The following is a 16502-nucleotide window of genomic DNA, read 5'->3' on the forward strand; positions in this document are numbered from 1 at the left end:
AGCTGATGGAGATGTAAGTGTGATGCTGAGGAAAGGGCAGACAGTAGAAGGTTGGGTGGAAGCATCCTAGGCCAACTTCCAGCCTAAATAGAGTTGAGCAAGGGAATTCTGGAGTAAATTTAGCCATGAGTAGAACTCTTGGAACATCTCCAAACTCATTTAAGAGACTAGCATAACTTTGATACCAAAATCTGAATGAGGACGTTGCAAGATAAAATAACTCACAGGCTAATATTGCTCATGAATGTAGATGCAAAATTAGAAACAAAATATTAGCAGATGGAACCAAACACTATATAAAAAGGATAATATTTATTCCAGAAATGCCAGAAGGGCTTAATATTCAATAAATAAGGGAATATCATGAGTCTCATAAAGACCACAAAGGGAAAAAATGCGTACATTTTAATAGAGTCCTGAATACACTTGGTAAAAATTGACACCCAGTCTTTAAAAATATAAATAAAACTTCTCAGAGAAAATTATATTAGAGAAAATTATAACTTCATTTGATAGAGATTAACTACAGGAAAACCACAGTTAACATCATATCCAATGCAGAAATTTTAAATGTTTAATTCTGAGGTTAGAAATGAGACAAATATTAATCATCATCATTTCTACTCAGCATTTTTCTGAAGATTCTAGATATTATGGGAAGGTAAAAAAAGAAAGAAAGAAGGAAAATGGATTGAAATAAGTGAAATAGTTCTTAGTCACTCACCATTAATAAAATTATGTGTGTAGAAAACTTGAAAGAGTAAAAAAGAAATAAAATTAGCAAATCCCACAGATGGAAGGTCAATATAAAAATAATGGCCTACTACATATTAACAATAAATAATTGATTAATTTGCTTAAAATATAAAAATCAAATATATAAGAAAAAACAAAACGCTTACACTTTCTCCAGTGAAAACTAGAAAACATTGGGTTATACATTAAAGCTAAATAAATGTATAAGAATCCCATGTTCAGGGAAAGAAAAACTCACTATGTTTAAGGTGTCCATTGTCTCCAAAGTACTCTTTTTTGAAATTGAAGTATATTTCAACTTATGAATCACTGAACTCTACCTCTGAAATTAATAATATGCTAGATGTAATTTAATTGAATGTATATAAAATAAAATTGAATGAAAAAATGGAAATATAATTGACACACACTATTACATTAGTTTCAGGTGTACAACACAGTGATTGGACAACTGCATATGATATGCTGCACTCACCACGAATGGAGCTGCCATCTGTCGCCATACAACACTATTACAATACCATTGACTATATTTCCTATGTTGTAGCTTTTATTCCTGGGACTCATTCATTTCCTAACTGGAAGCGTGTATCTCCTACTCTCCTTCACCCATTTTGCCCAACCTCCCATCCCGCTCTTCTCTGGCAACCATCAGTTTGTTCTCTGTGTTTCTGGATCTGTTTCTGTTTTTTGTTTGTTTGTTTATTCATTTGTTTTGTCTTTTAGGTTCCACTTCTAAAGGAAATCATATGCTATTTGTCTTTCTTTATCTGATATAATTCACTTAGCATAATATCCTCAAGAGGACCATCTATGTTGTCACAAATGTCAAGATTTCATTATTTTTTTAATGGCTAAGTAATATTCCATTGTGTGTGTGTGTGTGTCTTCTTTCTCCATTCATCTATGGATGGACACTTAGGTTGCTCCCATACCCTGGCTATTGTAAATATTGCTGTAATAAAAAATAGGGGTGCACATAGCTTCCCCAAATCATTCTTTTTTTCCCCCAAATCATTCTTAAGTTGCAGTGCAATTTGGATTAATATCCCAAAGTGTGTGTGTGTGTGTGTGTGTGTGTGTGTATAAACTAGTAAGCTTATGCTAAGTTTATGTGAAAATATAAAGGACCCACTCTAGGCAGATAACAGATGCACTACCAGATATCAATCCCGATTATAAATCTATAGTAATAAAGCAGTATACTTTTGTTCCAAGAGTAGGTAAACTGATCAATGGAACAAGATATTGAATTCAGGCTACATATTTGTAATAATCTGATTCATAACAAGGGCAGCCTTACTACAGTGGGTAAAAAAATGGTCTTTAAATGAATTAGGTTGGGTCTGTAAAATAGCCACCTGGAGAAATGTACCTGATCTCCTAACCTACAAAATACAATCAGTTAGAGATGGATTGGAGAGTTTAAGAAAGAAAGCAATAAAGCTCTTAAAAGAAAACATAAGAGAATGTCTTTATGACTACATAGTAGACAAAGATATTTTTTTTAACAATTCAGGATGTCAAACCAGCTAACCATAAAAAAATTATAATTTGGAAAATATTAAAATTAAGAATTTCTGTTCATCAACAGTCATACTAAGAAACTGAGTCAAGAAACCACGGATTGGGAGAAGATGTGCACAATACACATAACTGACAAAAGACTCAAATCTAAAATACATGCAGACTCTTATTACACATAAATAAAGGAAATTAACAACCCAGTAAAAATGGGCAAAGACTTGAAGCCACTTCCATGAAATGATAGTGTCCAGTAAGCATAGGAAAAGCTGCACAGCATCATTAGTCATCAAGGAACAGTAAATCAAAATGGTAAAGAATTCTCACTACCCATACAGCAGGGGGCATAAAACTAATACATCAACAAGACAAAGTGTTGGCATATGTATTTTGTTCATTAGATTTGTTAATTTTTAAAACATTTCATAACATTGAATCCAATAGTGGAAACTTAAACAGAATTTGAAAACCACTGGCCAGGAACCTATCACTATTCTTATTCATCTTCTAAAAGACCCCTAGAGACACTACTGTTACTGCTGATTATCTGAATGCTGGTAAGTCAGTTCTGGAACTACCTGATGAAGGCAATGAAGACTTGACAAGAAAGAAGGAAAGCAAGCAAGCAAGCAAGGGGGACCTGAAGACACAGTGGGAGGAATGAGAGATGGAAGGAAATTCCATTAAGAAGTAGAACTAGAATCTCACAAGGTCTTTTTTTTTTTTTTTTTTTTTTTTAGAATCTCATAAGGTCTTGAACCAAAAGCTCTCACTTAACAGATAAACAAGCTGAACAACAAAACTACACTGCCTTTACTATTATTTGAAATATGTAATATAGAAAACATTGACTAGCACTAACTATATACATTTTTGTGAGAAATTACATGGCCTTGAGAAAGGAAGCATCTCTTACCGGCCCAAACCAGGGAGAACCGCTTGATACAAGGCCTAGGCAGAGGAGGCCACCCTTTGTGGAAATTGCCAGCAAAGGGGACAAAGTGTCCCCCTTCTAATTCATCTTTTTTTGTGTCTTTCCCCTAGTCTTTCTAATCTCCATGGCTCTAAGAAAGCTGTTCTAAGCTCTGATATTCAAGTTAACTCAGCTGTTCTCACTCCATCCAGCTCAATTCAACAAATACTGTAGGTGTCTGCAGGCCAAGTGTTGGCGTTGTGGTCACTGCCCTGGAAAAGATGGAGTATTGAGAAAGGAGGTCACGTGAGCACACTAGGTAACAAAACACCTTCACCTTCGGGAAGATACAGCCTGAGGGGCTCCTGGTACAGGAGTACATATGGCCTGGGATTTCTCAGCCCAGCAGTGAGCCAACCACCTGCCAGGGACTTACCAATGGGAAGGGCGCCACCATGGTGACAAACATTCCATGGAAGGTGTGATCACTGACCATTTGAGTTCTATATTTGTATGTGTTTATTTGTGTTTGTATAAAGAAATTCCAGGTGGGTACACAGGATAAAAGTGAAATCTTGATGTTGATGGGGGACTGGGGCGGCTTGGGACTGGGGTGAGAATAGGATTCATTTCTTTATAGATGCAATTATTTAACCCTAGCAATGCCATGCTTATTCAAGACTACAAAACAATATTACATATGTATGTATGTGTGTAAATATACATATATAGAGAGTGCCATACACTAAATGACCTCAGAGATTTTTTTCGGTCAGCATAATGCCCTTGAGATCTAACTAAACTGTTGCATACATCAATAGTTAGTTCATTAGGGGTGACTCAGTCTGTTGAGCATCTGCTTTGGGCTCAGGTCAAGATCCTAGATCTTCAAGTCCCCGCATCAGGCTCTCTGCTTAGTGGGAAGTCTGCTTTGCCCCCCCTCTCTCTCTGCCCTCCCCCCACTCGTGTGCTCTCTCTCTCCTATCAAATAATCTTCCCACCAGCAATAGATAAATATCCAGCATCCTTGCCAACATTTTGTATTGTCACTATTTTTCATTTTTGCTGTTCTCATAGATATGCAGTAGTACCTCATCTTAATTTGTATGTATCTGGAAACCAGTGATATTGCACATCTTGTCACATGTTAGCTTTCCGTCTGTATGTCCTCTTCACTGAAGTATTTCACATCTATCGCACATTTTCTAGTTGGATTATTCATCTTTCCACTCTTGAGTTTTGAGTATTATTTCTACATCTAGAATGGTCCTTTGTTGAATATGTTTGTCAAGATTCCTCAAGTCAGAAGTTTGCCTTTTAATCTTCTCAGCACTCTTTCACAGAGCAAAAGTCTTTATTTTTTTGATGGTCAATTCAATTCATCAATCCTCTTTCATAGATGGTGGTTTTGGTATCATGTCTAAGAGCTCCTTACCAAGTCCTAGGACCTGAAGATCTTCTCCTCAAGTTTTATATTCCTAGGTTTACTTTTGTTGAGGGAGGAGTTCACTGTTTGTCTTGTACTCTTGTTACTGGGCCTCCAAGGCCAGGTTCTTGAGTCTCGATGTCATGGAAATGAACGTTAACCTTGAGACAAAGAAAACAGGTGGAGTTCATTAGAGATAGCTTGTGTACCAGGGAGCTGACAAGAAAGAGAAATGTCACTCCCTGAAGGGATAGTGTATTTTCCCGAAGAGTGAGGAGCTGGGAGTGGAGAAACATCCTTCAGTTCCATGGTCATTATCTTGCGATGGTTACTTTTTTTTTCTTTGGGTTGCTTTTCTTTTCTTTCTTTTCTTTTCTTTCTTTCTTTCCTTTCTTTTTCTTTTTCTTTTTTAGTACGGTTGGCACAAATGTTACACTAGTTTCAGGTGTACACTTGAGTGATTTGATAAGTCGAACATAGCATTATGCTATGTGCACCTAATGTAGCTGCCATATGTCCCAGTACATGGTTATTGCAATATCACTCACTGTATTCTTTATGCTCTGCTCTTTATTCCGCTGACTTGCTCCATAACTGGAGGCCTGTATCTCCCTCCCACTTCTCCCATTTTGCCCAGCCCCTACCCCTCCCCTCTGGCCACCACCAGTTTCTTCTTTATTCATTTTTAAAGATCCTATCTATAAATGAAATCATATAACATTTGTATTTCTTGGTCGAACTATTTCACTTAGCATAATATCCTCTAGATCCATTCACATAGTTGCAAATGAAAAATTATACACCAACAAACCAGACAACCTAGAAGAAATGGATAAACTCCTGGAAACATCCAATATTCCAAACCTGAACCTGGGAGAGATAGAAAATCATAATAGATCTACTCCAAGTAAAGAAATGAGTACAAATGTACCATATTCAATGTCCTTACTCATTACAGTATTCTCTTATAATCTTTTGCATGGGTATGGGTTGTTACTTCTCTCATTATTCTTCCTGTTGGAGCACATTCCTGTGTCTCCCTTTTTTGCTTTACTTTCAGTATTAGATTCTATGAATTAGGTGAAATGGCTACTTCTCCTAAAGTTGAAGCAGGGGTCTTGTGTATGGTGACTCCCGTGCAGACCATGTATGCTTGCTGACTTTTGCTGGCTGGCTAGAGTTGTGGCCCCAAGTGCTCAGTTTCTTTCTTCTTTCTTTCTTCCTTTCTTTCTTTCTTTCTTTCTTTTCTTTCTTTCTTTCTTTCTTTCTTTCTTTCTTTCTTTCTTTCTTTCTTTCTTCTTCTTCTTCTTCTTCTTCTTCTTCTTCTTCTTTCTTTCTTTCTTTCTTTCTTCTTTTTCTTTCTTTTAATTAATCAATTTTGACTTATTTATTTGAGAGAGAGAGAGAGCGAACACTGGACCTGGATAGAAATAATTTGTGCCAGTCAAGGGAAAGATGATAAGAAGAATAAAGACAAGGTTTATACATCACCAACCAGTGATGCCTAATCAGGATGTATCATAGATAAACCTGTAGACAGAGAATACAACTCTGAGTTCTGTGCTGACCTAAAGCTATCCCTGGCATTATAGGAGTCAGACTGTGTACACAGAGCAGGGGACAAGGCGGAAGCAGAGAAGGAACTCATTTTCACTTTTAAACAAAGCTTAACAGAGTTTGTTAGCAAATGCCTGTTTTTAAACAGTATTTTGTCTTAACATTACAAAGAGCAATAAAAGAAAAGGAGGTATTCCTTGGAGACATTGGACTTGTTAATTACTTGTAGAACTAGTGAATGTCAGAGAAGTACAAAGCTTTCATGCTTTTATCAGGTATGCCATCCAGATCGTGTTGACCCAGACCTGCCCTAGGGATGAGCTAGAGATTCTAAGTCACACAGCTCCATGCCAAGAAATGCACATGTGGTCCATTGGTATAAGCCACTCTGTCCTGTTATTTCCTTAAGACTGGGAAAGATTTTTCTTTTATTCACACAGAACATACATAGGCAATATTTCTTGACTGTCTTTCTAGAAAGACTGTCTTTCCTGAAAGCCCACAAATACTCTCTGAGGTAGGTCTTTTCATTGTCATTTTACATAAGAGAAAGGATAGCAATAGAAGCCCAGTAACTCATTAACTGTCTACCATCACTTGTGACTTAGTCAGCATGAGGGCCAAGGACAGGTTGCCCCAAGGTATGCAATTTTGGTATACTGATTGTTTTAAATAAAAGTTACTTAAGAGACAGCTTGTGTAACCAGGACACTCAGACCTTTCACCATTCCCCTGAAAGCAGGAAATAAATCTGCCAGAAAGGCATCCTCGCTGTACCAGGAGGTAAAGACACATCCATATCCACCAGAAATAGGAAATTTTGAGATAAGAAGCTATATAAACACCCCTTATCACTCTCTATTCATTACTACCCAAGCCTAAATTGTTTAGAATTCCTTATTAATTGAAGATCCCAAAGTTAAGTTTTCTTTGTAATGTCAAATCCTTACAGATTTATTGTCTCATTGTCTCAAAAGTATAAAAACCACCTGCCTTGGTCATTTCTTTGGGTCTCAGTTTCATTATTACACCTCAGGGCGCATATAATAAAACATGTATTTTCTTCTCCCGTTAATCTGTCTCCTGTCAATTTAATTCATAAACCATCTGGAAGAATTTGAAGGGTTGAAGGAAATACTTCCCTTTCCCTACCGTGGGAATCAGTGGAATCCACATGAAACTCCAGAGCTGCCACTAATGGTAGAAAGGAGAAGTTGAGGGACACACATCTAGATGCAGAGGGAAAGATGTGGGCAGAGGCTAGAGGACTTGGCAGTGGTGCTGAGGAAGAACACACTGAAAGAGAGAATGACCAGAAGGACATATGTCAAATGGGAAGGGAGTGATGGTTGGCAGTGAGATTGTGTCAGATTCTCTGGGTTCAACCCTTGATTCAAGTCTTCCTCCTCTATGTGTGTTGGAAAATGATAATTAGAAACAAAATGTCCTGCCAACCCACAAGACTCTCTATAAAAGCAAAAGAGAAGGAAAACAATTTTATTATTGAAAAGGCATTAAAACATAATGTGATGAGCATCACAGCCAATCCACTAAAGAGATTGCAAGAACAGAAAAAAAGCTCATTTTTTTATACAGCCAAGCAGATGGAATCCATTACATACATGTTCTCATGATAAATGATAGTTTGCTCTCAATAAGAAGTCTTCACAGTACTATGTATTTGTCACACATAGAACCTCCAAAATTCATCTGATCTGGGGGTCACTGTGTAAATGAATTGGTTGTATTTAAAAGATAAATTTCTTCATCTTCATGACAGAATAGAGTTTTGCCTTTTGGAATCAGGTCCTCCTGGAGTTGGGCTTTTAATCTCCCATAGAAACTGGGAGAAAAGAGCACTCTTTTCAGGGTGATGTTGCAAAAGGTGACAACTGGCAAGAGCTTTATTTAGGTTTTTAAAAAACTTACACACATCTCAAAGGGGCCAAGGAAAAATTTACAAGTTATTTTGTTGTTGTACTTTTTATAGAAAACACTCTAAGGAAAGGGAGGGTGGAAAGTATGTCTTTTGCACCAGGGAAGATAATTGTCTTTTCCTTTTGCCTTTTTTTTTTAAATTTTTATTTATTTATGATAGTCACACACACAGAGAGAGAAAGAGAGAGAGAGAGGGTGGGGGGCAGAGGGAGAAGCAGGCTCCATGCACCGGGAGCCCGATGTGGGATTTGATCCTGGGTCTCCAGGATCGCGCCCTGGGCCAAAGGCAGGCGCTAAACCGCTGCGCCACCCAGGGATCCCGTCCTTTTGCCTTTAGATGTCTCATTGGCACCTCAGGCAATCTGTCTGTGCCTGCATGTCCTTGTTCAAAATTGGGGATTGAAAACAGTACTTAACTCAAAGAGATTCTTCTGAAGTGTTCCTTAAGTATTTTTAGCAAGTTCCCAGTACACCTGTAGCTAATGTTAGAGAAGAAAATATTCACTGATGCTTGTTCAAGGTGGTGAGGCAGACTTTATTCAGGACCACTGTGGATGGTATAGGGAAACCCTGCCCTGGGATTTTACAATGACGCAAGGAGACACTGACCTCAATTCAGAATACAGCACGGGCAAGGAGAACTCAGAGCCAAGAGGCACGAGGGGGCTCAGTAGAGGATTAAAAATTACTAAGAGAACACATCAAGGGTAAGGGCTTGTGGCTTTATCGACCTCTCAGGATTCTTGCTGCAGACAGGCCAGGGTGCTTGGGTATCACCTGGGAGGTGACAGGTATGAAGCCCCCAAATAGATAAGGGAGTAGATACAGGGTTCTTGCTACAACTAGATTTTGCAAGAGAGCACACATAAGCTTCTAGGAGAAGGTTGAGGAGCCTGATTAATTGTTGGCCAAATAAAGAATGTTTGACCATAATGAAAATACAGCCCCACAGAAAATGAGGGGAAATCTGGCCTTTTCAGACTCTTTGATGCTTTCATTTCTTGAAAAATAATTCTAACCTCACCTCTCATCTCAACCTTTTGCTCAATTTTGTTTCTATTCCTTTGCATCAGTGATGGGAAAGTTCATTCTTGGGGGAGAAAGTTATCTAGATGATAGAAGTTCCTGTTCATGAAGCTTTGTAGGCCACGAGGGATTAGGAACAAAAGGGGCATCCTTCCAGATTTCTAGTTCCATTTCTTTTTAATAGACAAGAAATTTAAAAATAATAACTTGCAGGGCACCCGGGGGGCTCAGTCTGTTAGGTGGCTGTCCTGGGCTCCCTGCCCAGTGGGGAGCCTGCTGTTCCTGCTCTCTCTCTCTCAAATAAACAGAAAATATGTCATCTATTTATTTGAGAGAAAGAGTGAGAGAGTGAGAGAGAGTGAGAGTGAGCATGAGCAGGGGGACAGGGAGAAGCAGACCCCGGAATGAGTGGAGAGCTCGACCCAGCACTCCATTCCAGGACCCCAGGATCATGACCTGAGCTGAAGGCAAACACTTAATGGACTGGGCCACCCAGGTGTCCCAACAGAATCTTGTAAGAAAACAAAAACGAACAATCACTTGAAGAAAAGATCTCCAACCCCCTGCTACTCCAAACTATGTTGGTTTGTATATTGATTAGGTAGAGCCATAGGCACTTGGAAAATAGGAGAGCAAGGAGAGGTGTCCTTAAAACTCTCCTAATCTGCTAAAGACAGATTCTCAGCTGTCATAAGTTACCTCCCTGGGAGTTTCATTAACCAGAGAAATTTGGTTCCTATCACAGGAGAGAAGCTTAGAAGTGGACACCATACACAGGCAAACTTTGCCACAAATTATCAGACCTCCCAAGTATGCATGTAAGGGCACATTTATCTTTCTTAAAAATCATTTACTTTCTCCAAAAAGACCTACGCCCCCAATACCCTTTCTCTATTACAATGGCATTTAGACCAAATTCCAGCCACCTCAGAGACTTGCTTGTTTTTCTCTGGATATCTTCATGTGTGTATGAGATATATGTGATAGTAAATGCCTGCTTGTTTTTCTCTTGTGGGTCTATCTTTTATTACAGAGGTCCCAGCTTGAAACTCAGAGGGGAAGGAGGAAAATCATTTCCCCACTAAAACCCTGAGTGCATGGTGATACTTGTACTCTCCATATCCATGGTTATGATGAGCTCACAAACCAGAATCTCCAGCCATCTTTGCAATAACCCTGAGCATAAAGAAAACCTACAGAGAAAAAGGAAAACACTCAGATGTGTCTGGGAGCAGGTCCCCATTCTGATTCAAGGTCTGGAACTCAGGGAAGAGGAGGAGGGGCCAGAATAATGTGAAATGCTGGATACAGAACCTAACTAACTACTTGTTCATTTTCTCACCACACATCCTTCCTATTCCTATAATTAAAATTAATTAAGACCAAGAACATTTCTGAGCCAAACACTCATTGTAATTTGGAGGGACAGGGAAAGCTGTACTTCAGGGACTGAGATTCTGACCAAAGTGTTCTCTTCCCCGACAGGCTGACAACCTTGAAAAGCCAAGTCTTGGTTCCAGTTGAGGTTAGCCAAGAGCTCTTCAAATCCAGAAGGTAAAGGATGTCTCGGTGGAGGGTTCACCTGCCCGAAGGACCAACAAAGAGCACGGCTGCACAGCAGCTGCCAGGGGAGCACAGCTGACCAAGTCTTTTATTACTCCCTGTGCCACAGAAACCGTCCCTCAGATGCAGGGACCTTGCTCCTGTCTTTGACTAAGTGAGGCAGTTCCTGAGAGGGTCTGTGAGCCTGAGCACCTGGACTCCTGATCCTGCAAAGGTACATTTCCCCGGGGCCAGAAAGATGACGGGGACCGGTTTCAGCAAATGTGCCTCCAGACACGTTTGAGCAGGTGTCCCTGGGTTCAGGATCGGTACCACGAGAGAGCTCTGGGGCGCGCTGTAGACAAGGTACCGCTTTCTTTTCTCAGGAAATCCGCGAAGCATCAGAGTGCCTGCAGTCTCCAGGAGCAGCTGTGTTTCCCTCTGCCTCGCTGCCCCCTGCATCCTGCTCTGTCAGCAACACTAGCAGGGATGGAGTTTGTGGCTCTCACTGGGGGCATTCCTGGGTTTTGCATATGAGCCAGCTTGGTCTTCCCAGGTGTCTTGAAAATTCTCCAAGTGTTTGTGTGGAATTTGAAGGTCTTCTTCCCTCACCTGTCCTTAGCCTCCCCATCCTAACACTAATAATGGCACCGTATGTGTAAGTCAGCTTCGGCCACTACACGCCAGCTTGACGGAGGCACCTCTTAGCAGCATTAGGATGAAAATGACAGGGGCTGTTGGCCGAGTCTTACTTTTACAGCCAGGTTGTGAATAACCTGAGGCAGTCCGCTTTACCTCTACTGTCGTCTCACGTAGCAGAAAGCACTCCTCTCACTTTTTAGTTGAGAAAAGGAGCTGAGAGGGATGCACTTACTTGGCTAAGGCAGTGAGTGTTAGATCCAGAATGGGCTTGTGGGCTTGCATTCAGGACTACCTGAATGTAAAGCATGTCTCTTAAAATAGCTTACTTTAAAGGGGCACCTGGATGGCTCAGTTGGTCAAGTGTCTGCCTTCGGCTCAGATCATGATCTCAGGGTCCTGGGATGCAGCCCCACATCTGCTTCCCTGCTCAGCGAGGAGCCTGCTTCTCCCTCTGGCCCTACTTCTCCCCCTGCTTGTTCTCTCTCTCTCTCTCTCTCTCTCTCTCTTTCTCTCAAGTAAATAAATAAAAAATTTAAAAAGATAGTTTATTTTAACATTTCCAAAAAAGTAATCTGGGACAGTCCCATCCCTCCCTCCTCTGACATTGTTCCTATATTTCAGTCACAAAGAAAGACGAGTGGTTTACCAGCTGACACGGAAAGCAGTCCCCATCCTGATTCAGAGCTTTGAGATTTGGGGAAGATAGAAAGAAGGCTGGAAAAATGGTAAAACATTTTGTATAGGAAAGTACTGAATATAGGTAATTAAATTTTTACAACCCTGGTAGGATATGGAACGGGGTGAAGGCTGTGGAAAGGCTTCCAAAGTATATAGAATCTATGGAACCCCTGGGAGTTAAATCAAACATCTTGGTCTATTTTGTTTGGGGGGAATTGTCAGCAGTTTTATATCAATTTCTAGGTGAAAAATTAGATTGGAGAAGCTATTGATGAAAGAGCCAAGTTTTACCCGGGCCTGAAAGGTTGACAATCGGTTTGGACTGGTGACAATTCAGTCAGTTCTGTTGTTGCCCAGGTTGGGAAAACAGAAGTTGGTAAAAGCTAATTGCTAAACTACCTGGAAAGCTTGTTTATCCCAGGATTATTCAGAAACTGTGAAAGGCCGTTACAAACCTTTGTTTGAGTGATTTCTCTTTTCTTACCAAACATACCCCACCCCACTTTGCTGCACTTTACCATTATTAGGGATCTCTAAGTCATAAACCGCACTCTTCTCCTGACAACCCCCAATTCCTTGTTAACTGGCTTTCTTTTTTAACCACCAGCACCCCCCACCCCAACTCCCACCCCGGGAAATAGTAACACATCCTGAACACATCCAGGCTTCCCTTAGGATCTCCTCAGATTCCTCCGTGGGACTCAGACCTCCTATAAAGACCCTTGCAGGGCAGCATTCCAAGGTTGCTCCGGACTCTTGCCCAGGCTGCATCAAGTCTGGTCTGAGCTTGTGCAGCCCACAAACTGTTTCTAGAGGTCTTTGGCCGATGAGGCTTTAAGAGTTGGAGTCCTGTCTCAAAAGGTTATGCAGTTTGATTTGATGTTGACAATTAGGAAAACCCATTGAAATCTTATAAGCGATGAACTCACAAAATCATTTTGGGCATTAAAAGAGAAGTCAGGAAATATTAAGTGTATGTGTCAGAGATATAAAGACCAGAATCTAAGAGACAAACCAGGAGATTGATATACTAATCAAAATGCCGTATGTGGGGATCCCTGGGTGGCTCAGCGGTTGGGAGTCTGCCTTCGGCCCAGGGCGTGATCATATAGTCACAGGATCCAGTCCCACATCGGGCCCTCTGCGTGGAGCCTGCTTCTCCCTCCGCCTGTGTCTCTGTGTTTCTCATGAATAAATAAATAAAATCTTAAAAAAAATGCCGTATGTGATGGATGTAAACATAAGAAGGGGCAGTATGAACAATGAGACAGGCTAAATTCATGAACTGTGAAATATGTGGGGCAAGAAGAGTATTTAAGTCTGTGTTGTGGAATGTGGGGAGGTAGAGATCTTCTGGAGTTGGCTCATGGTAATATCAAAATGAAGAAGTAGAAAAACACAGGGTGACATCGGGTGGGGTCTCTTTTAGTTCAATTTGGCACATGCCAAGATTGAAAGTAGCTGGGATATACAAGCTATTGAGCACATAGATTGTCTTTGCTGGCATGGAGCCAGAAAAAAAATCTAGGTTGCAAATTTAGATTTTTGTATTCTTATTACCAATATTACATTTGAAGCCACATAGAATTGTCTACAAAGAGTGCTTCCAGGGAAAGGAAAAGAGTTATTTGTACAAAAATATGCTCCATTACATATATCCTAACTGTCCTTTATACATTAGAAAAACCCTTTGGTACGAATCATTCTTTGAAGATACATCATACAGTTGCTTTCTTCAAAAGGTGCTTGCTGGATTCAAATTTTTCTGCCCATGAAGTAAGAAATGGTTTCAAACAATATCAAGGGACCAATGTTTCTCTTACTCACTGGATCTGGCATTGTGGGGAACATCTTTGTCTCTGTGAATTACGTGTGCATTTTCTTTGGAGACACTAAAAAGAAATCTATACATGTAATTCTCATCCACTTGGCTTTTACAAATATCCTAATTCTTTTTTCCAAGCTCATGCTAAAAACAATACAAACTTTTGGGTTGATACCTTTCCCAGATGATCGAGGCCTCTGGATCTCCATCAGCAGCTTCCTCACTGTGGTCCAGGCAGCCACCATCAGCCCCAGAGCCCCCCCGTGCACCATTTTCAAGCCAGCATCCACATGGCGTATCCTTCCCTTTTTCCTCTTCTTTTGGATACTCAGTTCCTTGGTCAGCGTGAACTTACTCTATTACATCAGAAACATCAACAGCCTAAACAGATCACGAACTGGTGCAAGTGATGGCTCTTGTTTCCTACCAGCAAGCCAGACAATGAAGTGGATTTTTCTCATTCTCATGGCCCTGCGAGATTTCCTGTTTCTGAGTCTCATGGGCTGGGCCACTGTCTACATGGTACATGTTCTCCACAAGCACCACAAGCATGCCCACTACCTGCGGAGATCCAAGGTTCTCTACCAGAACCCCCCTGAGGTAAGAGCCGTTCACAGTGTTCTCCTTCTGATGCTTTGTTTTCTTTTCTTTTCTTGGACAGATTCTATTATTTCTTTATATTTAAATTCTTTCCTTGAGAATAATTTCATAAAGCTAAGCGTTTTAGAAATCATAAGCCTTAGTTATTCATTTCTCAGCCCATTTGTGCTGACTCACAGAGATGGACATCTGGCTAAATGTTGGCACATTCATTAAGACTTGAGGAAAATGACTGTTTCATTGATCCCTTGGGTAGCAAGTTTGAAATAAGACATGTAATGGCTGCGTGTAAAACAAAAAACAACAACAACAACAATGAAGAGTAGCCTCAACAAATTAAATTATGATGTTATACAGCAAAGCTGTTGACCAGTAGCCCTGAGCTGACAGAGGAAGGAGATCATAATAACTTCTGGGTGCCCTCTGGGGACTTTGCCTTCTTCTCCTGTCCATCCTGCCACCCTCGGGAAGAAGCCAATTCCAGCTTTCCTGCTTATAAGATGCCTCTATTACTACCAAGGTTCCTATAGGAAGGAGAAAAATTTGGCAAATTCTTTCAAAACGCTACTGTATTTTCTCTTTGACTTGTGTCACTTCTAGGAGGATTGCTCATATGAGAATTGCAGTATAAAAATTACTACACATCGTGGCGATTTTGAAAAATCATGAACTAGTATCCAGCAAATAGACTATTTTTTGCTGGCTTTGTGAAAATATTCTAGAGGGTTCTGCCATACAAGAGGATGCTATTGAGCTTATGAAAGAATGGGTGAGTTCAAAATGTATTGCTATGGAATGATGAGCAAGATGTATCTGTAATTAATAAAAGATAGTAACTCAAGAGCAATGGTATTCAAAAATGGAATGTAATATTTCAACTCCATCCGATCCCTCTCTTTTGCAAGAGTGCAAAGGAACCTTAAAACAGTTTGACCTGGTTTCAGAGAACCTAGGTATGTGACACAAATCAGTAGAATTTCCTTTTATATCTCTCTCTATTTTCTGAGTCTTTTTTAAAAAAGATTTTATTCATTCATGATAGAGAGAGAGAGAGAGAGAGAGAGAGAGGCAGAGGGAGAAGCAGGCCCCATGCCGGGAGCCCGACGCGGGACTCCATCGCGGGCCCCCTGGATCGCGCAGCCCTGGACCAAAAGCAGGCGCCAACCGCTGAGCCACCCAGGGACCCCCTATCTTCTGAGTCTTTAAATCTTTGAATACATCTTTATAAAGATGAATAAAGAACAAGTTATGAAGGGGGTCCCTGGTCGAATCCCACGTCGGGCTCCGGGTGCATGGAGCCTGCTTCTCTCTCTCTTTGTGTGTGACCATAAAAAATTAAAAAAAAAATTAGTTTGAAAATAGTGCGTGGCTTGTTTCAAAACCCATTTGTTAGTGCTCTGACACTGCCACAATAATATCAGTCTCACATTGGTGTGCCATCAAAGAGCTACAAAATAATTTGGTTTCTACACTAATTTATTTATTTATTTATTTATTTATTTATTTATTTATTTATTTATTCATTCAGAGACACAGAGATTGAAGGAGAGACAGAGATACAGGCAGAGGGAAAAGCAGCAGGCTCCACGCAGGGAGCCCGATATAGGACTCCATCCTAGGTCTCCAGGATCTCGCCCTGGGCCGAAGGCGACGCTAAACCGCTGAGCCACCAGGGCTGCCCTCTACACTAATTTAAATAATAAATTTGGTTTATATTTTTCTTAAATTGGAAGCCAAATAGGTATTTGAGTAGAAGTCATCATTCTGGCAATAAGATATGTCCTCAAGCTATTTTGAAAATTACCTGATGCTGTTTTACTGATTTCACATATTTTATGATGCAAATCTTAGAATTCATATAGGCATTTTCCATCCCATTTTTATGAATGCCTGTATCATACTTGTTTTGTCACCCTTGTATACATTTGAGTCTCTTACTTCCCTACTAAACTTCCCTTTGGTTTTGTTGGACCATGTCAACACAGTTTTAAATAACTTATCTGTGTTATTATGCTATATTGTAATATGTTTAGGAGCTTAACTCCTTTATATAACTGTGGGTGTTGGAAGGCCAA

The 16502-nt window shown here is 40.2% G+C and overlaps 1 protein-coding gene and 1 long non-coding RNA gene across 2 annotated transcripts; both read left to right on the forward strand.

Annotated features, from left to right (window-relative positions):
• Positions 1 to 10618: 10618 nt before the first annotated feature.
• LOC112674415 (uncharacterized) lies at positions 10619 to 13121 on the forward strand. Its single transcript, XR_003145416.2, has 3 exons — positions 10619 to 10694; positions 10813 to 10917; positions 11069 to 13121. It is a non-coding gene; the product is annotated as an uncharacterized LOC112674415 (long non-coding RNA).
• Positions 13122 to 13721: 600 nt separating this feature from the next.
• LOC112674425 (putative vomeronasal receptor-like protein 4) lies at positions 13722 to 14643 on the forward strand. Its single transcript, XM_025470892.3, has one exon. The coding sequence runs from the start codon at positions 13786 to 13788 to the stop codon at positions 14641 to 14643; it is 858 nt and encodes a 285-aa protein (XP_025326677.3). The 5' UTR covers positions 13722 to 13785.
• Positions 14644 to 16502: the final 1859 nt, after the last annotated feature.

This window comes from Canis lupus, chromosome 35, assembly GCF_003254725.2.
Source record: "Canis lupus dingo isolate Sandy chromosome 35, ASM325472v2, whole genome shotgun sequence".
NCBI lineage: Eukaryota > Metazoa > Chordata > Mammalia > Carnivora > Canidae > Canis > Canis lupus.